We start from the raw sequence: 24,135 nt of genomic DNA on the forward strand, positions 1-24,135 counted from the left end.
AAACCCTGATGGCATTGTCATCCCATCAAGGAGAAGGCTGAGTGTCAGAGAGGTTAAGGAACTATCTATCTGTGTAACCCAGAGCTAGTAACAATGTCAGGACTTGAAGCCAGGGTATATCTTGGGTATATCTCCTCTAAGTGGAACTACAAGGCTTCAATGTGAGTTGGTGCCAGAGAGTGGATTACACAGGTCTCTTGGTGAGCACGTTTTTGGTGGTCTTCCCGAGAGGCCACTGATAGAGCTCTTCCCACATGGGCAGTGAGATCCCTGGGTGCCAGGCCCATGACTCCTCTGTCCTCCTGGCAACCCCATCATAACAAACACTCTCCCTCCAGAAAAACACCACCCTGAATCTGGAAGTGGCCTCCAACCATTAATGTTGCCCATCAGATCTCTCAGAGGGAGGAAGATGGGATCACTCTTTTATTTCATGATTTATTGGAGATTAGAGGGCCCAGTGGAAAGCATTCTTGATTCATGTCCAGCTAGACGGGCTTGTTGAAGAGATGCATTTGGCCATTTACTATTAGGCCCTTGAGTCATGGCAGCTCCTGGATCACAGAGATCTCTGTGTTTCAGAGTGATACCCAGATATCTGGGGAGTCCTGCCTCTCTACAGGTGTTGGCAGTGTGGCCATTGCCATGCTCACGGGTGGCTGTCCTGTGATCTGTGGTCTGTGGCTACTCATGCCTCAGCCTTGCTCTAACTTAAAACTTGGGGGTATTTCTGGCTCTACATGGGGGAGGTTGAGAGTGCATAAAATGTTTTGTAAATTGGGTTTAGGAGTAGTGGCCTGGTGGTTTTTAAGCCTGTGGTCTCTTGGTGCCCAGACTGGCTGGGTTTGAATCCTGGCTCCATCGTTATGAGTTCTATGAACCTGGGCACGTTTCTTCCCATCTCTGTGCCTCAGTTTCTGTATCTGGAAAGTGGGGACAATAATATTACCTACCATATAGTGGGGTTTTATGGATAATAAAATGAGTTAATACTTGTCAAATGCGTAGAAGAGTGTCTGGCCTATACCTCATAAGTGCACAATATGTGTTAACAGCATAGTATTACTAATACCCTTTGGGGGTAGTAATTTCTGCTTGTGTAAGTGTTAAGGAAGTGCTGGAAAGTCTTCATACATTTGGAAGACTTAACGGATACACAACCCTGAAAGGCTTGGTCCTTTTTAAGGCACAAGGGACCCATAGGGGAGGAACTGTGAATACTCTTGACCTGAAATGAAGGTTTTTGAACCGTCTTTGGAATTCCCAGATGGCTGAATGCCATCAGGGCTAGGATGGAACCTTTTTTATGTATGAGACTAAGATGAATATAAGCTGTGGAATCCTCACATTGCATAGAATTTCTTCATTCATCCAGCAGCCCCTTTTCTGAGATCTACTGCACGCCCTGTTTAATCTTCGCTTTTCTAGGAAGGCTGAAGCTAGATTTTATCTGTGCTTTCCTGTCTTGGCTGGCCACAAGCACACATGACACACACTATTCTCACGCACACGTGGAGACACCTTCACACATGCACGTGTGTGATGTCTATCAAGGGATGTTGGTTGCTCCTCGTGGAACTCAAGAGATTTTATTCACAAGTCTCAATCTGAATGGTTCCTTTCGCATTTGCATATTCTACATGCCAGGTGGCAAACTCAAATTCATGTCAATAACACAGAAATGGCCATTTAGCTCCAAGCCACCGTCCATGCCTGAGACTTTATATTTAACCTAGGAGTGACAGCAGCCACCCGGCTGCGTGCTGATAGCCATGCACGGCCTCTGCTGGCATCTGCTGAGATTTCTCCTAACAGTCTCACCTCCAGGAAGCTGATTGGGAGGCTTTGTTTCTCTTTTGTAAGCTACACACAGAGGGCCTCCGGAAGGACAGTCACTCAGCGCAACAGTTTCTCTTGGCAAAGATTGGCCAACCGAAGCCAAAGCTGAAAATGTCAGTAAAAACAAACAGTATTTCAAAAGCGCCTTGTCCGTTTCCCTCCTCTGTGCTCCTCTAGCCTCATCAGCCAAGCGTTGTGTGAGTGGCTTCCGAAGGACAGCATGAGACCAGAAAGGAAATCCCCCAAGCACGTTTGCTCCATTTCACCTAGTTCTGACACTTTTTTTAAAAGCACCTACATGCTGATGATACAAAGGAAAGACAATCACTTGGTACTGCTTTATGTCTTTTCAAAGCTCCATTTCTTCTTTTACTACTTTCAGAATCGAGAAAGACCGTGGAGAGGCTTCACAGTTCTCTTATCATCTCGGTTTGCACTTCGTCAGACACCGTTTTCACGTGGTTGGAAGCTACTTCCTGCTCAGAAAGGAGAGAGCAGTTGTCCTTACAGTTCCATTAACACTGACCCTATCTTTGTCAGTAGGTCACAGCTGTTTAGGTGTATCCCTCCAGAGTGAAGACTTGCTCTAATGATATGAAAGGATTCCTGGGCACACAGAAATAAGTGGATCAGAGTGTAGGTTTTGGTGTTAAACAGACCTGAGGTGGAATTCCAGCTCTGCCACTTAATTGCTGGGTGACTTCGGGAAGTCATTTCATTTTTCTCAGCTCCAGTTTCTTCACCTGTGAATAATATGTATATAGCTTACCTATAAGTCACCTCTCAGTGTTCTTGAAAGATGATGCCACAGAGAACCCCAAAGAAGCTGGGTACCCAGGGACCCTGCAGTCACAGGCATCCCCACCGTGGCTGTCGGCTCGGAAATATATTGCTAAAACAGAACAGCTGGGATTCAGGAAGGCAGCTACAGGCTCTGGACAGCAATCTTCACTTCCTTGGGCAGCTCACTTTTATGAGCATCAGTTTTCTCAATGATGTGCTTGGTCGTTTCTGTGGTCCCATGGACTGTAGCCAGCCAGGCTCCTCTGTCCATGGCATTTCCCAGGCAAGAATACTGGAGTGGGTTGCCGTTTCTTCCTCCAGGAGATCTTCCCAACCTACTGATCGAACTCACATCTCTTATGTCTCCTGCGTTGGCAGGTGGGTTCTTTATCACTAGCGCCACCTGGACAGAATGTACAAGTGATGCTACTTTCCTGCGTCTTATCTCAGATTTAAGCATGAGGCAGCGATGCTTTGACATGCTGCAGTGAAGATGGAAGGCTCTGGTCAGTAGGGAAGATTATTTGGCTTTGCAATGAGGCTGCTCTAAAACAAACTTCTTACCCTTTCCAAATTATGGATGCAGAACAATCTAACCTTTCCTTTTCATTCCACAGATCTGAATATAACCTGCCGATATGCAGGCGTATTCCACGTGGAGAAGAATGGTCGCTACAGCATCTCCAAGACTGAGGCTGCCGACCTCTGCAAGGCCTTCAATAGCACGCTGCCCACCATGGCCCAGATGGAGGCGGCCCGGAGCATAGGGTTTGAGACCTGCAGGTAAGGGACCAGCACCCGCCTACCCCCCGACTAAGCCCACTGCGGAAGGCAAGCTGCCTGGGTCCAGGGGGCGGGGCTTAGACCCGGAAGCGTCCTCTCTGACAGCTGAATGGCTGGTTGCCTGAAGAGTCGGCCCCACCCATGAATTTGGGCAAGTCAATCTGGAACCAGTATGACTAGTAAAATTTAAGGCCAGCTAAAGACACCTTTGTGAGTCACAGCGGGGTTTCCCAGGGGAGGCTTTAAAGGTCGTAGGTTGGAATCCACTTGCCTGAAGCTCCTGTCAACAGCGCACTCTCTGGGCTTTGAAGAAGCCGGCAATACCATGGTCAGAACCACAAAAAATCGAAAACCCAAATAACAGTGTTTAAGATAAATACGTGCCTGGTGGAGTCTTGACCGTGCAGACTTGGCTGAAGCAAGTTTTTCAAACTCTTTCTCTCTCTTTTGATTTTGTTTCTCTTCTGTGTTGCTCTGATTTGAGAGAAAAGGGCATGAAAATTATTAAGATGTATATTATTACAAGTGATTGCAAAGCAGTGAGCAGGTCTGAGGGAGGCCTCCTGAGCCCCTCCTACTGGACCTCACAGTGCTCAGGGAGCTGTCCTCGGGTCCTTCTGCTCCAGGAGGTTCACAGCAGGCTCGCCTGTGTGTGCACCCTCAGCTGCTTAGTCGTGTCTGACTCTTTTCGACCCCATGGACTGTAGGCTGCCAGGCTCCTCTGTCCATGAAATTTTCCAGGCAAGAATACTGGAGTGGGTAGCCATTTCCTACCCCAGGGGATTTTTCCTGCACAGGGCTTGAACCTGCATCTCTTGCATCTTCTGGGTTGGCAGGTGGACTCTTTACTACTGAGCCACTTGGGCAGCCCTCACAGCAGGCATGGCCCTTATTTTCTGAGTTTTTTTTACGGCCCAGTGGTAAGTGGTGCACGGTAAGAGCAAGCAGTGGTGACCGCCATGGTGAAGTGTTTGGGTTTGTTTTGTTTTCATGAGAAGAACCCTAGGAAATCTGGACAACTGCAGTCCGAAGTTTCCACCCCAACCTGCAGCCACCCCTCTGCACTTTTGCAATGTGACATTAGGTAACACGGTTCTCTTTTCTCATTAACACGCTCACATACAAACACAGGGTGCTTTTTAAAAAGTTAAGCTGCAGAACTCTTTTTGGAAACCATTCAATGTAAGTTAAGTGCATCTATCCCGTGTCCTTGGGTAAGGCACCTGTAGTCTGGGTGGGAACTGAGACTCTTAGGCTGACGAGGAAAATGAAGCATCTTTTCAATTTTTCTAATACGGTGGCCCCTAGTCATGCTTGGCTATTGACACCTAATTAAAATTAAATAAAATCAAAACTTTGGCTCTTGGTGGCACTAACTATGTTTCAAGTGCCTAATTAGCCACAAATGCCTGGCAGCTACTTTATCAGACAACTGAGATTATAGAATGTTTCTATTTCACAGAAAGTTCTGTTGAGCAGCTTTGCTCTGAAGCGAAGAGGAGATGTGTACAGACATCTGCATGTGTTCCAGCAGGGTCTGGGAGAATATGAAAGGAGCAGATAGCTCAGGTAGCTTCTGAACTTGAGATGTAGGCTGCAATACAGGAAAGTTAATTAGCAGGTCCATTTATTCTATTCCTAAGGCTAATTATTTAAATATGGCCCTGACTAGGCCAGTGGCCTAAGAAAGTGGATTTTGTAAGCTGAATTTTGATTGTGAAATGCAAGCAAGGCAAACTTATGAAATACAGAAATGTTCTTATATGCCGGGAACAAAGGAAGTTCTTACTGTGCCCAGTGGCCAATTGTCCAGCCCTTAGATGCTGGACAAAGGGCTTCCCAGGTGATTCAGTGGTAAAGACTATGCCTGCCAATACAGGAGACATGAGTTTGATCCCTGTGTTGGGAAGATCCCCTAGAGGAAGAAATGGCAACCCACTCTGGTATTCTTGCCTGGAGAATCCTATGAACAGAGGAGCCTGCAGGCTACAGTCCATGGGGGCAAAAAGAATTGAACATGACTTAGTGGCTGAGCATAGCGCAGACCCCAGCTCATCTATGCATATCCCTGTCTCAACCCTCAGACTGCACCAGGAGTTGGTTGTATGACTCCACTTTGCAGCGTAAGCAACTGAGACTTAGTTCTGCAGCCTGTCCTGGGCCACATCACTTGCATGGGAGGAGTCTAGACTCTAGGCCAGCTTCTGAGCCCAGGGCAAGATTTAATGACCCAGCCCTCCCGAAGAACTAAGAGCAAAAGAGAGATGAAAGTCTGCTGCATGGATGGATTTGCTGAGTATTTCTTTTCTTCCTGGGAACAGTAACCTACTGGTGTAGTATGTGTGCATGTGTGCTAACTCGACTCATGTAGTATACAAACATAGAAATTTTAATATCCTTAACTGATGGACAGGGTGTCACGTAAAACCTACAGTCAACACAATGTGGTAAAAACTTAGGAATAATTTGCAGAGGGTATTGTATATTCTAGAATGTCAGTGTTATACAGACCAGCAGAATGTGATGGGAGTAAAATAGGGAGTGGGCTCACCAGTTTTATTATTTAAAAAAGGCAAAGAAAAACTGTGCCAAAGAAATCTATCGTTCCACCCATAGCTGGTTCTAAGTGTTGCAAAATGTATTTCCGTAATTTCACTCAAGTAGCTATGAATCAGATACCTGCCATAGGACAGATGGGAGAGTCTCGCAGGTGATGGGAAAACCTCAGCAGCTACTCTCTTCAGTCTGCCCCACCCTGATTAGTTGGGATCCTCAGATACATGGAAACGCATTAATATTTAATTGTGCCCCTCACCCCACCAAGCTCAGGAGTCTTTGGAGAAACCAGTCTGGCCATGCAGATGAGGAATTAGTCATGTCAGCTTTTGCAATTTAGACATAATGAGTTCAATGTACTTAGAAATTTCAGACTCACAGCTATTTCTGTGGGTCTTGCAAGGACGATACAGTACATACTGTTGCCCCTGGCAGGAAAGATTGAAGGGATTTGGGCTGTGCATTTTAGCTAGCATTGCATTTTCAAAACCCTGTTGGATTTAGTGCTCTACTCTTCCCTTGCCACCACCTTTTCCCTTGCAAATGGTATTTTCTCAGCCCACACCTCATGTTTTGAAGCATTTTGGATTTGAGAGAAATTGTGCGGTAAGTATTCAATCACCAGGATGCTAGTCAGAGGCTGGGTACTGTATGTTGTATCTGAAAAGGATACACGTGTTTCTCCAGCACGCTCCCAGAAGCACCATGATGGGATGGAGGAGTTTAAGCACTTCTCTGACTGTTGCTTCTGGAAAATTCCTGAGCTAATGAGGCATTGCTATCTACTTAATCATTAGTGGTGAAAGTTTCTCAGTCATGTCCAACTCTTTGCAACCCCATGGACTATACAGTCCAAGGAATTCTCCAGGCCAGAATACTGGAGTGGGTAGCCTTTCCCTTCTCCAGGGAATCTTCCTAACCCAGGGATCAAACCCAAGTCTCCCGCATTGCAGGTGAATTCTTTACCAGCTGAGCTACCAGGGAAGCCCAAGAATACTGGAGTGGGTAGCCTATCCCTTCTCCAGCGGATCTTCCCAACCCAGGAATTGAACCGGGGTCTCCTGCATTGCAGGTGGATTTTTACCAACTGAGCTATGAGGGAAGCCCATTAATCATTAGCACTCCCATTTTAATGACCATCAGTTTACTTCCACTGGCATTGGAATCATGCCTGAGATGTTCATGGGACAAGAGGCATTGTATCTGGCATGTATTAATTAATAAGATGGCTCAGTTGGTAAAGAATCTGCCTGCAATGCAGGAGACCCAGATTTAATCCTGGGGTTGGGAAAATCCCCTGGAGAAGGAAATGGCAACCCACTCCAGTATTCTTGCTTGGAGAATTCCATGGACAGAGGAGCCTGGTGGGCTACAGTCCATGGGGTCGCAAAGAATCGGACACGACTGAGTGACTTTCACATGTTTAGAGCAATGAGGTCTGGAATAAGGAAATCGCAGAAAAAGATGATTCCAGGAAAGAAGAGAAGGGTATGGGAAATAAGGCAGGTTTGCAATTTATGGACAGATGAAAAGCCACCTAGTTCCCATCTGATGGGAGTCAGTCATTTTCCATATTTTCTGGCAAATAGGAAGGTAGTGGCAGGCCAGAGTGGATCTCACATGGTAAAGGGGTCATTTTGTTTATGACTTTGGCTTCCCTCTGCTCATTGAAACTGATTGCTGATCACAGATTTCATTGGCAATGGATCGATTTTTTAAAAAAAATTTTATAGAGCTCCAAGAAAATCACTTTGTCTCCATCAGCCTTGTTGGTCCCTTTCATGTCCCTCTGCTGTTGTTTTTGGCTTTCGTGTAACTCAGTTGTTGAAAACTCTGACATGCCTAGGGGTGAGCTGAAGGAAGTATTGCCCTGCATGAAAGGCCGGTGGATGGGATTTTATGAAGCCCCTAATTACATTGTTGCAGGTGGATGACCTCTGGTTTTCTTTTGCAGGTACGGGTTCATAGACGGGCATGTGGTGATTCCCCGGATCCACCCCAATGCCATCTGTGCTGCGAACAACACGGGGGTGTACATCCTCACATCCAACACCTCCCAGTATGACACGTACTGCTTCAACGCCTCAGGTTGGTCCCAAGTGGGTCGGCTTTAAGTCCTGGGTGGCTTTTGGCCAGCCAGCCTTCAGCAGCATGGCTGACAGTCTCGGCTTCAGTGGGGATTCATGCAGCCTCCATTCACATAACAGATGCTTGCTGCATGTTTCATCAGTAGTAAAAAAGAGTCCTGTCTCCAGGGTGCTTACCTGCTATGTTGGAGAGGCCAACAGTAAACAAATACATATGAAATCACTTACGTGAAGTCAGACAGTGACAAGTGTTGTAAAAAAGAAAGCAGAGCAACGGACTATAGAGTGCTAGGGGTGCTTTTTTTCTGAGAAGATAATCAGAGAGAGTGCCCATGAGGAGGTGGGTGTGGGAGAGACCTGATGGAAGCGAGGGAAGGAAGCCATGGTGTGGTGGACAGCAGTGCACAGCCAGGTCCGTGGGAGCATCAGGGCATGTGCTGACAATGGCAAGGAGACATAAGAGATGCAGGTTCGATCCCTGGGTGGGGAAGATGCCCTGGAGGAGGGCACAGCAACCCACTCCAGTGTTCTTGCCTGGAGAATTCCATGGACAGAGGAGCCTGGCGGAGTGCAGTCTATAGGGTCACAAAGAGTCGGATGCGACTAAAGCGACTTAGCAGGCATGCACAGGCCAGTTACCACTGAGACTTTTCTCCCTGCCTTTCTTTTTGCCCATAGGGTTGGGCTCATCTTCAAATAAGGGAGTGAACAGTACTGATGAACCTTCCTCTACTCTGGGGAGGTTAGTTCCACTGAAAAGTTTGAGAAGTCCTGGAGGGTATTGCCTGCCAAAGTAGCTGCAGTAAAGCAGGAAAGTTCAAAATGATGGGTTTCATTTTCTCATATCCAAATTTACTCAATATGTTAGAGTGCTTTTTATCAATTTTCTATATGTTTTAAAGAAGAGTATTTAGTGGTCGATGACACACATTCAGTACTGTGCTGGGCAGAGTAGAGTGAGAAGGAACCAGAGACCATCTTTTTTGTCTCCAGAGTTAATCTTGTTGAAGTCATGAGATGAAAAATAAAGGAGCTAGGGAAGAAAGTTTATCTAAGGAGAAATACATCCTAAATGTCCTGAATTAGAATTGGATGATGATGGGGGTGACAGATCTTGATAACCTTCTGCTCAGTGCCAAGTATCACATTGGAAAGATCCTTGAATCCATCTTAGCCTGAGACTGCTCAGCAGGTGGTCAGGGCCCAGTAATGTGATCCTCCTTGCAAACTGGCCACGGGGACCAAAGCCAGCTCCATCTTAGCAGATGCCTTCTATAAGCTTAAAATGTCAGCAGTATTTTTGTAAAACATGGCCTGTGGTTGACAAATGAAAATACGGCAGACCCTGGAAAGGCTTCATGATGTTTATTGCCTCTTTTCTCAGTGGTCAGGCCCAGCACTGGGGACTTCTGTGTTAAAACAGAAAACTGACCTGAATTAGTTCATTTTTGAAGTTTACTTTCAGTAAAATGCCCATTTCTCTTTGGAAAGGAGAAATTTAGGGGAAGATTCTACATTCATCTGTTTATTCATTCACTCATTTATTCAACAAGTATGTACTGGGCACTCAGGAAGCTGTCTGTCCATCTGTCGCTGAGTGATAAGCTAGACTGAATAATTAACATTTCCCTTCGCTATTTTGGTGTAGTGGAGGCAAGGTTTATGAGACACAATGTATCAGGAGGCTCACCTCCAAGTCTTTCTAACAACTCATTCAGTTCAGGGAAACTCCACAGGCTTGATTCTCTCAGCAGTGTGATGCTCATTAAAAAGAATGAAAGGCTGTCCAGTGAAGCCCTGTATCTGACATGGGAACATGAATGTATTGCACATTTGGGTCAGCATCCGTCTTAGTATGCCTGCCAGATTTGATATTCTTTATAAAAGTTAGGGTGAATTGGAGCATGAAGGGACTCCATTCCAACAAATGCACTAATCATTTGCAAAACTGCCTTATTGGTTTTGACATCATGCTTCATTCTCTTGCAACTTTGTTCCTGGAAATTTCCAGTGCACTACTGTTACCTGCAATTGTGTTTGAATTTGGGGGAGGTTATTCCATCCTTAACATTAAGAAGTCATAATCAAGGCCTGCTTCTGGGTCTGTGTAACATAACAGTTAAATCAGAAACATCTCACTGGTCAGGTCAGTTTCTGGTGGTGTCCCCAAAATAGATCCTGTAGATACTTTGCAGGATCTCCCAGGTTGGCTGTTTGTCCTGATTTTCAAATGAGGGAATCACTGGGAACTTTTTGAAAACAGTAAAAGTCTAAAGAAATATTATTATTGTCTCCCATGACCTGCAGATTCCTCAAAAGCAGACAGAAATGTTCATCTTTTGCTCCTTGTTTACACTGTGATCTGTCATATGTGCTGAGTAAATGCTTAAAATGAATAAAAGAACTGATAGGCCTGAAACTTCCTTTCATTAATTCTTAGGCATTGTCATTCAGGGTTGATAAGAATGTTTCTTGACTTGTTTGTATTTGCAGACCATTTGTGGGGGGGGTTGTTAATGTCTTAAATATGTTTACTGGAAAAATGGACTGTAAGAAAATTATATTGGTGTTTTTTTTTTTTTTCCATTCATTCAACAAATATTTGAGTGCCTGTCTAGCCCCATCACACATAAATGTTCTGGCCAAGAAAGATAAAGTTACTGCTCATCTTATGGAGTTTCCATATTTCTATGAAGGTGGCTGGGTGGTAGGGGGTAGGGGATGGGAGATGCGTTATAAACAGCCATCAAGTAAAATGAACAATACAATTTCAGCTAGTGGTGAGCCAGAAGAAGACATGAGAACAACTATGCAGTGGTGATGGGTGTTGAGGGTGGTGAGGGGCTAGCTTAGACTGGATTATGAGAAATGACCTTACCAAGGAGGTGACTTTCTCTTTGAAGAGTCTCTCTTCTGAGAAATCTTTTTATCAAGTCTTGCAAGAATGGCTATTTTTAAAATCTGCTTTTCTCTGGTTGAGTGTATAAGGCTGCCAGGTGTTTCCATTATGATGGCAAAGGATAGGCAAGTAAAGGGCATCATGCCCTTTATATGTGGGAAAAGATGCTCCTAGGAACTGGGGAGCAAGCAAACCCTGCTTTGTTAGACTTGTATATTTGTCCAAGTCATAAATACCCAGTGATTTATGGCAGGAAATTTAAAATACTTGTGATAATGGGTTTCCTTGTAATAGCAGTTTGCCTGCCTGCCTCCCTCTGCCCATCCATCCTTCCTTCCATCCATCCATTCACCCATCCATCCATTTATCCATCCATCCATCTATCCAGCCATCCATCCATCTATCCATCCATCCATCTGTCCATCCATCCATCCATTTATTCATCCATCCATCCATCCATTCACCCATCCATCCATTTATCCATCCATCCATCCATTCACCCATCCATTCATCTATCCATCCATCCATCCATCCATCCATCTACCAACCATCCATCCATTTCTTTGTTCTGTCCTCTTTGCCAAGAAGCAATTCTAGAAGAAACTAACCTAAGAAGTCAGTTTTCCATTTCATCAGTTAAAGCATGCGCGCGCACACACATGAATATAAAAACTGTAACACGCAACTGAATCCAGCCTTCCTGTAACAGCAAAGCTAGTTTAAAGCTCTCTGAGTTTTTAGAGCTTAACCAAGGTCCAGTTACGGAATAGAGCATTTGGGCAGGGATGGAACCTTTGGTTAAAGCATTCTACAGGCTTCCTACAGTACTCAAGGGATGGCTGGCAGGGGGAAGCCTTCAGAGTTTGCTTTCAAAGGGCATTAGACAGCGCTTCTCAAAGAGCTGCTCTCACAACATCTGTGGGTGATCAGGCAGGCCCAACGTACAGTCAGAAATCGTTATTCCCAAAGAAGGAAGGAAGTAGAAGATAAATGGAAGAAAGAAGAAAAGGAAGTCAGAAGTGTCTGTGGTGATATAAGCCAAAACAGAAGCCTCAGAAAATATCCTGGGCACCTGGACCAAAGGTGGACAGCCTCAGAAGCTGTACAGTGAGAAGTATTTTATTCAAAGTGGGCACTTAGGGGATTAGTTAAATACATTAACTAATAGATTAATAAAAAGACAAAAGATTGGTTTTTTAAAAAAACATTCCTACCAAGTAAATTCTATGTGGATTATTATAGTCTTTAGAGTCTCATGCCATTCTTGTTGATAAGCATTTGATTGCATTTGTCAGCCATGTTTTTCCATTGTTTCTGTAGATTATTGGGGTTACATGTGATTTCTTCATTATAATTCATACATTTCTTTAGCATTTTTTTCAGTGTTTTCCCATGTTAATTTTATAATAACATTTTTAAAAATAACCTCTAATGTATGCCTCAATAAAGAAAGACCATGTCTATCTTACTACCATTGTATCAACCAGCCTTCTATAATGCTTAGTGTAGAACATATACATTTGTTAACAAATGGATTTGTTGGCGTGGGGAGCCTCCAAAGATGTATGAAGTAAAATAAAAGTGAAAAATGCATTACCAAGGTCAGAGAAGTTCCTAGGTGACTTGGTCAAGTTTAAGAAAATGATTTGGGATAATTTATAGCAAAAGTCATCCTAACTAAAAGAAATGGACATCAATTCTGCTTCTGTTTTTTAGAGTTCTCATGTCTTTTTTCTTTTCTACTTCATAGCTCCACCTGGAGAAGACTGTACATCAGTCACAGACCTGCCCAATGCCTTTGAAGGACCCATAACCATAAGTATGTATCTCTTCTAACCTTGATTGAGTTTTCCCATTCTTGGGGAAAAGATCAGGTGCATTTCTTATGTTTCATATTTGAATGAAATAGGATTCATTTCCCTAAGGCTAAAGACAGGGCTACAATTTACTGTCCCTTTATTGCTATATGGTTTACCCCAAAACATTCATTGTTCCTGAAATATCAGTCACCTGAGAACTGCTTTCACATTTTTCGGCATCTCTGTGGACACAGCACGGTCATTTACTTGATATTTTTCATTTATTTGACCCATGATTTTCTACTTAAAAAGCATTAAAATAACTCCAAATGGAAAGCCAGCACCTCTGGTCATAAGTAAAAGGTAACCTCAGAGATAAATATAAATGTAAGAAAAATTAAATAATGTTCTTAAATTCTAGCTGTTGAAGGTTCCGAGTCTGAGCCACGTTCCCTTTCTCAGAGGCAGGGATTAATAAGTGTTAGAGGTAGGGACATCCTGGCCTCCCACATTTTCTGTTTGATTCAATTGGAGTATTTAAAAATGATAATAAGGGTGCAAATTTCCTGATATGTGTTTCAACGTTATTTACACTATGTCAACCTAAAATCTTCCTGATTATCCTGAGAAGTTGACACTGCAGAAAACACAGTATTTCAGCCAGAACTTTCAAATAGGTCAACTTGTTAACCTTGATCTGATTGCCTCTGAGCCTCATGTTTTGAGAAGTATCACAGTGATGAGGAGGCTGGATTTCTACCTCCTAAAAGCCGGACCCCTCAGTGTGCAAGGTGACAGGAGTGGTCGTGGTGGCAGGGGGACGAAAATCATTCCTGGACCACACGGTTCCAGCTCCCCACAGGCAGGAAATTGCCCCCGGCCTGTACCTGACAGAAAGAAGAAGGGGCCGGCAACTGTGAAGTGCTCTGTCTGCGTCAGGCCTGGTTTGAAATGCAAGTTCTTTACAATCTGGATAATCTGAGCCTCAATTTTCTCATTTGAGTAATGAGTCAACATATAAGATTTGTCATGAAACTTAAAAAAGAGAATGTGATCCATGCCTGGCCCATAGTAGATGCTCAATAAAGGCCCCATTTCCTTGGTCCCAACAGATCTCTCTCTCTATGTCCAGACCTGTTCAAGTGTGGTCCTATTTCTTTATCAGATCTCCATCTGTGAGATTATTAGGGTGATTGAGACTTTGGATTTTTTTAAATTTATATTTTATTAATAGTTCCACTTGGACAAGACAGACAAACAGAAGGAATCTTTAGTCCTGCCCATGCCACATAGTAGGAAATCATTGCAGCTAAGTTCGCTCTTTCTCATGTCATTCTAGTCATTTTCTTGTTTAAACCAAAGATTTTGATCTTTATAGTCACTCCTGTGTCCTCACTTCAAGTTGAATTTCACAGATGGCAGAGCCTCTGTCAATATTTCAGCATGCTGCTTTGTTAGCCATGACTGGGGGTTCATTTAAACTGGAAACATTTGCCCCTTAGAAAGAAAATCTAATTCTTCATGAGTTTGCATACCTCAGAGGTATGGTTCCAGATCACTGCAATAAAGTGAACATTTCGATAAATTTGGGGGAATTTCCCAGCACATATAGAAGTTACATTTACACTATAGTATAATCCAAGTGTGCAATAGCATTATTTTTTAAAAAAACAAATGTACATGCCTTAATTAAAAATATTTTATTGCTAAAAAATACTCACCATTATCTGACAACCAAGAGTTTCCACAAAAGTTCCATGTGGAAAACACAGTATCTGTGAAGCTCAATAAAGTGAAATACTAATAAAGGAGTTATGTCTTGTATTCCCTAATGAGACAGATTGCCTCTTCGTCTCCTATTTCAAATCCTTTCTCGAAATAGACGGAATTAATAGCAACAAATATTACATGTACTTGAGAAAGAAGGTAGGGACCAGGCAGGAGAATTATCGTTTATTGAGCACCAGCTCTATTTTGAATACTAGGCTAAGTACTTTCCATACAGTGTATCATATAGCACTCATAACAGAAGATAGTCTCACTCCCATTTTACAAATGATGAAACTGAAGCTCAGAGGGCTGCCTACCTTGTCTAGAGCCGCACAAAGCTGGGATTCAAACCTGGGGACATCCAAACAGACCCTCTGCCCCACCTTCCCAGTTCCAGGGTGTGTGAGTGGGCAGGGAAGGTCCACTGTCTTAGTGCATCACTTACCCTGTCTTCCCCACTAGAGACGTAGTTAGCCGCTGTTTTGCTTAATAAAAAAAGAAAAACAGCCCTGAAGTCCCCATCTTATAAGATAAGCCACCGTCTTTCCTATAGTCAGAATACATCAGCTGTCAAGTTCTGAAAGTGGCTCCTCTGTCTTCCAGCTATTGTAAACCGCGATGGCACCCGTTATAGCAAGAAAGGCGAGTACAGAACTAACCCCGAGGACATCAACCCCAGCGACGTCAGCCCCAGCAGCCCTCCTGATGATGAGATGAGCAGTGGCTCCCCCAGTGAGAGAAGCACTTCAGGAGGCTACAGCATCTTCCACACGCACCTCCCAACCGCGTACCCACCCCCAGACCAAGGCAGCCCCTCCAGCAAGCCAGAGAATACCTCGGATACCAGTAAGGAGAATGAGTCACTGTGCTTTCCGATAGCGATTCGTTCACAGGGATGTCTCTGGTCTGTCTGAGGGACATGAACTCGTGTTGATGGCGTCTGTCTCTAGAAGGTGGTGACATGATTTTGGGGGAGGTTGTCAGTGTGCTATGTCATTGACTGCTGCTGCTTACAAAAAAAAATTTTATTTTTCCATCTCTAAGAAGTACCATACTGGAAATTTTTCAGAAGAACGTCCCTTGTTCTCTTGTCCCAGAGAAATGGTGACAGTTGAGACCTGATAACACAAACTAGTTTCATTTTGGCACATTCCCTTCTTGTTCTTACCCATTTATGGATAAAACTGTTTCCATAAAGTTGAGATCATAAAATATGCATACCGTTTCATCTGCTACTTTTTTTTTCAGGTTCATTTTATACATTTAGGTTTTAACTGGATTTATATTCATATTGTTAATTGGGTAACAATTAGTCATACTCTCCACTCATGATTTACTAAACAATTCCTTTGGTTTTGGCCTAAGGGAGTGTATCTGAAGGAGTTATCTGATCAAATTAAATCTACTTATGAGTTTTATATCCCAGCCGGTTGGGGAAGACTCTTCATACTTGCTTGGTTATGTGGGTAACTCACATCTTTGCGACTGCTAGAGTGCAGCTAGTTAAGCTCTGCATTCAGTTTCTTTGGGGTTTGGCCCCGGTGTTTCACTTTCATTGGAAAGTGTTTACATCTTCCTCTGGTCTTCTCTGCTTCCTTCTTTGCTTTTTCCCCTATGGTTTGTTTTAAAACAGGTTTCCAGATTGGCTGCGTTCCTTCTGTGGAGGATTATTCAAACTCAAACAGGCCTTCTGCCTCTTGAGCAGCTTTCCTAGTATGGTGTGGATCTTCTCTTGTGGCTGCGACTCTCGGAGGGTGGAATTCTGGTCTCCAGAGAGTATGGCAGAAATGTCCTGGTTTGCCAATGCTCAAGACGGGGCCCTTTTCTATTCTTCAGAAACCAGGGCAGTTTGTCAGAGCACTGTGATTTAACATAAGGTCACTTTCTTGATGGTGTTTTAAATTTCTGTTAGCAGCTTGCCGAGGGAGGGACACAGATAAAGCTGGGATCCGATCATTCTCCACAGATTCTTTGAAGCATTTCAAACGGCAGAGCAGAGATTTTCAAATTTTCCATGATTTCCTAGGCTATTGGCTCTCTGGAGACTGCGTTGCGGTATTGTGTGTAATCCTATGAGCAATCCTTTTTTAAAATTTGTTTTAATTGGAGGATAATTGCCTTACAATATTGTGATGTTTTTTTTGCCATACATCAACATGAATCGGCCATAAGTATAACACATGTCCCCTGCATCCTGAATCTCCCTCCTCCCTCCCTCCCCACCCTATCCCTCCAAGTTTGGACAACCCTTCTGGAGAGAAGCTTCTGCAAACCAAGCAGGTGAGACTGCTAGTTACTTGCTGCTTCCTGAGTTCCCTGCCTTTCTAAAGTAACCACTTAGAAGGTGTTCAGGGAATGCAATTTCAGCAAAAGCAACAATTAGTGGTCTCAGCAAGAAGCAGATCAAGTCAGTCTTAAAGTACCATTTCCCACCAAAGAAGAGAATCGAGACAAAAATGTATTTTGTGGGAACCAGATGAAACTAACATTTAAGCTACTAACAGCCTATAGAAAATAGTATTTCACATGTGCTTCAGGAAAGGCAATGAGGACATTTTATAAACATTCCTGGCACATCCTTTAAGGACCATAGCTTTCCTGCCTTAGTCAGCAAACATATTTTTGAAGTCCTACTATGTATCAAGTTATTCTAATGCTTGGGACCCAGTGGTAAACACCATTAGAAGGTAATATTGAGGAAAAGTAAGGATTAGTAACCTCATCTTTCATTCAACCAGTATTTGAGGTCTTCTCTGAGCCAGGCATTGCTCTTGTTACTGGGGACTCAGAGGTGGACCTCCCTTCATGGAGCCTGTATCCTATACAGAAATCAAGGGAATGATTTGGTTAAGTATGTTTACTTAACTAAAACATAGTTTAGCATTTGGGTTGAGAAAAGAATTGTGCTTTTCTCTTTCCAGAACACTTAGCTAAGTTTCACTAGTGTAGGAGGAGACTTATATGTCTAGCGGAGTAAGTCCAGAGCCGACCTGAGAGTCATGCAAGTGTTGCAGGATCCAGTATGGCAATGCTGAATAAATTAGCTCACACGAAGAAAGGTGTCAAAGAAAACAAGCAGGTGGAAACTTGATTGTAGCCTGTTCAAGTGGCAGACTCGAAAACATTAGCACTGATAAGTTCCTGAACAGACCAATTTTCCAAGCCGAATGAGGAGAATCCCCAAGCCTCATAGCTATTGGACTGAGAGTTGGGACTTAGCCGGAGGGAGTGATAACAAATCCCTTCTAATGGATGCAGGAGGGCAGAGGTCAAGAGGAAGGCTGGCTGAGCACAGAGAAGTGGTTTGGCTTGCGTGGCTGATTCCATCCTTAAGGGTCCTTGGTGGGTGGCAATAGGGAGAGCCAGTGAGAACGACCATCTGGGAAGCGTTTGACTTCCAGCAAGCCTTTTATTATAAATGTTGGTTTTGGAAGCGCCTTCCTGGAGGTATGTCGTCAGCCTTTTTGCTGTTGGTGATCTGGAATCCTTTGGAATTCAGAAACTTAAACTAATTCAGGAAGCAGACTCTTGCCTTGGAACACTCTTATCTCCTTGTCTTCTGGGTATAATTATACATACAGGTATATTTATTGTATGTATAATAACATATAATACAATAATATATTTATTATTATTTTTGGTCTAGCATGGTCTACTTGTGTGGGGAAGATTGAAAACTCTGCTAGCTAGGTGAGAGCTGTTTACAGTTTCTCCAACTCTCATACACCTCTTTTTCGGAAGACAGAAATAATGCCTATTTCTGTCCTCCTCTTGTATGTTTACTTCCTGTTGGTTTATACCGGATGTACTAGTGGGAGAGGGTGGCCAGAGTTCTGTACCTTTAATAAAGTTTCTGAGGTAGGAATGGGTTGTCTGCAGGTTTTCTAGGAGGATGCTCAGGTTTAGCTGGGGCATCCAGCGTGAAATTGGCTCCTATCTCTCTAGTCCCTTTTATGCATATGTGTCCTTTGTAGCACAGAACATATTGTGTAAGGAGTTGACATTGAATATGTATAGAGTTAAAGCTTTTAACCTAGAGTTCATGGGCTTCCAGTAGGCTCAATGATAAGTTGTAAGGTATTCAAGAGCCACCAGAAAAAAATATGCAAAACTTTGAAAACCTGTATGTATAGGCTCCCTTTTTTGAGGAGAGCAGCTATAACTTATATTAGATTTTCAAAGAGGCATATGACTCAAAATGATTTTTAAAAATTTCAACTGGCTTAGAGGTTTATCCTGATGATTTTTGCCATTCTTCAGGGAAACAGTCTGGACTCAAGTCCAACTTGAGAATCAAGTGGGAGATTTCAAAACTACAAAATGGCAATTATCCTTCCTCTAATTTGAAAAAATCCAGAATTTCTCTAACTGGGGAAGTTTTTGTTTCCTTTCTGAAAACACATTCTGTGTGAGCATTTAAAGTGACAGAAAGTGATAGATGAACTCTTGAGAAATCTTTATCTGATTTCAACACTTGGAATACACACCCTTTGAAAAGTTCCTGCTCAAGTATAAAGCTTGACTTGAGATTAATGAATGTGGGAGGAACTTGGAAATGCTAGTTGTCATTACAAGCTTCCTCAGGTAAAATGACAGAAAGATCCAAAAGATACAAGCAAGCACCTCTAAAGATACTCCAAAAATAAATGAATGAAAGCAACTTTATGAAATGCTACATAGAAGGCTTCCAGTTCATGGCTGGGTCACCTAATCAAGTAGATATAAAATCTCTTTTCCATCACGGGTTATTAAGTTGCTACTTGATTTTGTTCTGAGCCTGTATTCAGGGGGCTTAGTTTGAAGAATGAGTAACATTGTGTGGATAAGCATACTGAATTTGCATTTCTGATGTTGTCCTAAGATTCTAAGAGATTTGGGGAGCCTGGAAAGATAAAATCAGGCCTCAATCTTCTCTAATCTTCATTCTATAGTATATACATACATCTTATATAGAGAGGACTGGGAGTAAAGTTTTTCTGGAAAAACCTCACTAAATGATATTTTCATAATTGATCCAGTTTCTTCAACTTTGTACTCAAACTGCCATGCAGCAGCTCAGGAGCAATATAATTGGATATGGTCTTGGTTTGGTAATTCACAGCCTAAGACTCAGGCTCAGACAACAACAGCAGTGACAGGTAAATTGTTAGGTCTCTTGCTTCTCTGTTGTCTTGAATGCCAAGCCTTTCAGTATTAAGGGAAAGGACCCCACTATCATGTCAAAATTTCCTATTGATGCTCTGTCACGGTCCTTAGGGAGAACAGAATCTGGCACCATTTCGTTCAATAGAGAGGCCAGTGGATCTGGGGACGTGACTGGATTCTGCTCAACGTCCTACTTGTTTTCCTTCTGGCAGCATGCACCGAGAATCAGAATTATTTTTCCTTCAGATATTCGATTAAGAGATTCAATCAGAACACGTCCTCTTAAAAGAAGTCTATTAGAAAATGCATACTCCTAGTTTCCGCTGATCTAATTAACACAGCCAATAATAACAACAGAGGAAAATACTGATTTACAGATGAGAAGTGTAGGCCCCAGACAATTGTTTAGACATCTGCTATCTCAACTGTAAAATGTAGGAAGTGACCTGTGCTTGATGTCAAAATCTAGGCTTCTAACAAGCTCCCTGGATGTTTGACTATTCATTCTAAGTAGCTATAAAGTGTTTTGACTTAAGAGTTCTTGTGGGAAAAGATTCCAGGTCTGTAACAATGGGATATTGTTAGCATATCTTCATTTACTAACTTTCGTTGATGGAGGATATGACCATATTTCAAAATAATTAGAACTTTTTTAATTCAGAAGAAGAGTTATAAAAAAGATCCTTTACATTTGCTTAGCTTATAAGACTAAATCAGCTGTATTTTTTATTTTGACAAATATTCCTACAAGAAAATAGTACTGATATTATGTTATGATTGCATATGATAGTGATTAAGATAACGTTGGAGGGGTGGGGGAGAGATTGACTGCAGAATTTAAAAAATGGTATTTTTAAAATATTTACAAGGTTTATCTTCATCAGACAAACGTTGTGAAGGAAAAAGGCTTGTCAGTACTTCTCCTTGGGCCACTTCTGGGCTTTCTTGATAGCTAGAAGAAAGAAATCTGATTCGCCTTACTATTGTATTTGGGGATTTTAAGATGGTCTCAGCCTCCTGCTTGAACTTTTCTCAGTTTTTGTATCTACTGTTTTCTGGCACTAGTGGTAAAGAACTTGCTTGCCATTGCTGGAGACATAAGAGATATGGGTTCGATCTCTGGGTCGGGAAGATCCCCTGGGGAAGGAAATGGCAACCCAGTCCAGTATTCTTGCCTGGGAAATCCCATGGAGAGAGGAACTTGGTGTGCTACAGTCCGTAGGGTTACAAAGAGTTGGACACTACTGAAGTGACTTAGCACTTAGTACTATTTTCGACTATTCTTCTGATACACATCATGGCTACAGAAATGGCAGTCTTTGGAAGTTTCAGGGCTCTTGCTTCTAGTCTTGTTAGTGAAATCATTGGGTCACTTCAGTTTGTCTTTCCTGATTGATTATTTTGTTTTCAAAAACCGAGTCTCAAAATGTTCTGTTCTGCTTTGCAAAATCTAACATTGATGTATGAGTAACCGTGGGCAACGCTGTTTGGGAATTTGGCCTCTAACCGGAGAAGAGTGGAATGGCATCTCTTTCAGGCTTTCAGCTCAGCTGTCCTGCCATATGTCCGATATTGTTGGGGCTGTGTCTCTGAGACTGCGGGCAGACGTATCACACCCTAAATTCTTGGAGGATGATATTGGTTGACCAGGATAGAGTGTAGAAGATGAAGGGCTAGAACTCTGAAGAGCTGGATTTTAGAATCACAGACTGTTACGTGTGATTGTTGTTCAGTCGCCCAGTTATGTCCCTCCCTTTGCGAGCCCATGGACTGCAGCACACCAGGCCTCCCTGTCCCTCACCATCTCCCAGAGTTTGCCCAAGTTCATGTCCATTGCACTGGTGCTGCCATCCAGCCATCTCATCCTCTGACGCCCTCTTCTCCTTCTGCCCTCAGCTTTTCCCAGCATCAGCGTCATGTGTGGAGAGGACCAATGTCTTGTTCAGTCAACATTTCTAATCGTCTAATCTCATACACAATGTCTCTGCAAAATGATCTTTCTGCTGGTGAGGGATATAATACTTTCTGTAAAAGCTCATTGGTGGATAGTTCCGATTATCACCTTTTTATTTTTATTTATGTATTTATCTATTTAGCTGCACTGAGTCTTCCTTGTTTCGCACAGGCTTTCTCTAGTTCCGGCAAGCGGGGGCTACTTTTGGTTGCAGAGTGAGGGCTTCTCAGCAGTTCTCTGGTTGTATGCTAAAATAATGCTGGGAACTGCAGTGTAGCTTTCATTTGCATTCAGAGTTACAGTAATCAAATGCTAGAGAAGATCAAACCTAATAGCTGGATGAATAACAAATTGTGAATACAACTGAGGGATTTTTAGGAATGATTGACATGTGTTTAGATTCCAAGGTATTACTGAAGGTGGCTTAACAAAACAAATAGGCACGTGTAAAACTTTTTTATTTTATTCTTGACAGCCTAGCTTTCATGGCATATGCTTAATAACAAATGCATCTGAAAGCACGGAGGAGTTTATCGGCCTTTTTCTCTTTTACTTCTTCGGTGAGGTTATGTCTATATTTATTCTTTTAACTTCCTTGAAAAGAGTATTCCGTTGTAAAGATCATACTCAGTTGTCTTTAGAGCTATACATTAGCTTGAGACCAGAATATAACAATTTGGAGTATAGAAGTCAAATCTCTCACTTCTCTCTTATAATCTTGGGAATTCCTTATACGTTCTGTGCCTGTTTTTCTCCCTTTGTGAAATGGGTCACTTGGCATTCAGCTCAGCTACTAATGCAAGTCACCACAACAGGTACGGATTCAAGTATCATCTCAGCAGGCTGGGAGCCAACTGAAGAAAATGAAGATGAAAGAGACAGACAACCCAGTTATTCTGGATCAGGCAATGATGATGATGAAGATTTTATCTCCAGCACCAGTAAGAATAATCAATTCCTATAGCACCATCTATGCCAGGCTTATCGATTGATCTGAGTGATGCCCGATGGTATCTTTCTTGGGAAACAGTTAATATGAGAAATGAGCATAAGCCTGTGATCACAGGTTAGTTATGCCTTGATGAGATTATGAAGGAAGAAACTGATTTTTTTTTTTAATGGAAGCCAAAATATCTTTGGAGGAGACATGGGGAAGATCTTTTATAAAATTATTAACTCCTCATGTAAATCCTTCCTGTTTTGTTTATGTGTTAAAGCTGAGCTATAACATAACAGTGCCAATTATTAAAGACAAATAGTGAAGCCATTGCATCATAGTATCCAAGTTTGTGACAGTTATAAAACTTTTTTGAGAATAGAGATGGAAATTGAGCTGAAAGGTCCTTTAAAAAATCAAAGATTGGTCTAATATTCTGCCAGATAACTGAGTTTCCTATCTTACCTGTCATGAGCTAAGATACTGCTGAACGAGATGAGATTCCTGAAACTGACTCCATCACTGCTCTTTTTTTTTTAAAGAGAAGATGTGCCTTTGGGGTGCTAAATGAGCTCTTTCAGGTCACTGAAGTCCAGTCTGTCCTATTTGAACCTGAGACCTTCATCCCCAAAAGTACAGCATCCCAGGAGGAAGGGACCCAAAAGAATAGCTTAGACCTGAAGGCATTTGAGTATATGACATCAATACAACAAATACTTGAGATGAACTATATGCTTTATGTCTAAGCTATATTCCTTAGCTGGACACCCCTGCAGAGCTTAGAAACTAACAAGGGAGCTCTCTTTAGTAACTTCAGGAAGAAAACCAAATACCCTCAAAACACTGGAGCTTTATTATTGTACTGTCTGTTGGGCTCAGGATATAGCCATATCTTCTAGGTTGAGCGTTGGGAAAGATGTGGTCTTGATACTTGAGAAACTAAACCCTCTTGAATGGCAAGCCAAACAGATCAACCTGAAAATAAATTGTATGCTCAGACTCCAGGGGGAAACGTCCCTTGATACCGTTTCATCTCTGCAGCATATTTTTCCATTTCAGCTCACTTTTCTTCTTGGCACCTATGTACTTAATGGAGCAGATTGCCTACTTCCTTCTGTTGAAGTATGATAACTGCCAGTTTTTCATACTAATTGAGAATGTAGTTAATGATTTTACCTGATTTTATTAACTTGTGAAATAGAATCCAATAGTATTATCATTCTGAAAAGAGTTTTGTTTTATTTGGGTATCAAAATAAAATTTGAAAGAATTAGGATGGATTTGCAAATAACCTTTCCAAAAGATGCTGATTCTGATTTTGTCATGATTCTTCTGTCATGTGCATCTCTTCTTCCAGCCCTGTCATGTTTGGGGGTGACAATATCAGGGAAGTGGTGGATGTCTGCCTCTTTTTATTTCAGGGAAGCTGCAGCAGTGGTGGTTGGTTACCTATGGTGTTTCCTACTGAATGTACGCATCTTGATTTTCTTTTCATTGGCTGTGAATGGCTTGCTCATGAAATGCTCTGTATTTGATGAGAATTTCTGAGGTGTTTGATAAATATTCAGAAATACATAGCTCAT

The 24,135-nt window shown here is 42.4% G+C and overlaps 1 protein-coding gene across 44 annotated transcripts in view; it reads left to right on the forward strand.

Annotated features, from left to right (window-relative positions):
• Positions 1-24,135, forward strand: part of CD44 (CD44 molecule (IN blood group)) — an 88,075-nt gene that overhangs the window by 32,852 nt on the left and 31,088 nt on the right. For 17 of the 44 annotated variants that reach the window (XM_081543466.1, XM_081543470.1, XM_081543461.1 and 14 more), the window contains exons 2-5: positions 3,240-3,405; positions 7,916-8,049; positions 12,698-12,766; positions 15,120-15,362. In XM_081543466.1, coding sequence (XP_081399592.1) covers positions 3,240-3,405; positions 7,916-8,049; positions 12,698-12,766; positions 15,120-15,362 — 612 coding nt within the window. Of the gene's footprint in view, positions 1-3,239; positions 3,406-6,899; positions 6,915-7,915; positions 8,050-12,697; positions 12,767-15,119; positions 15,363-22,418; positions 22,557-24,135 lie in introns of all 44 variants that reach the window. The other 27 variants (XM_081543456.1, XM_081543467.1, XM_081543471.1 and 24 more) reach the window with 10 other exon arrangements.

This window comes from Giraffa tippelskirchi, chromosome 11 (genome assembly GCF_054371585.1).
Source record: "Giraffa tippelskirchi isolate mGirTip1 chromosome 11, T2T-mGirTip1v1.2.pri, whole genome shotgun sequence".
NCBI lineage: Eukaryota > Metazoa > Chordata > Mammalia > Artiodactyla > Giraffidae > Giraffa > Giraffa tippelskirchi.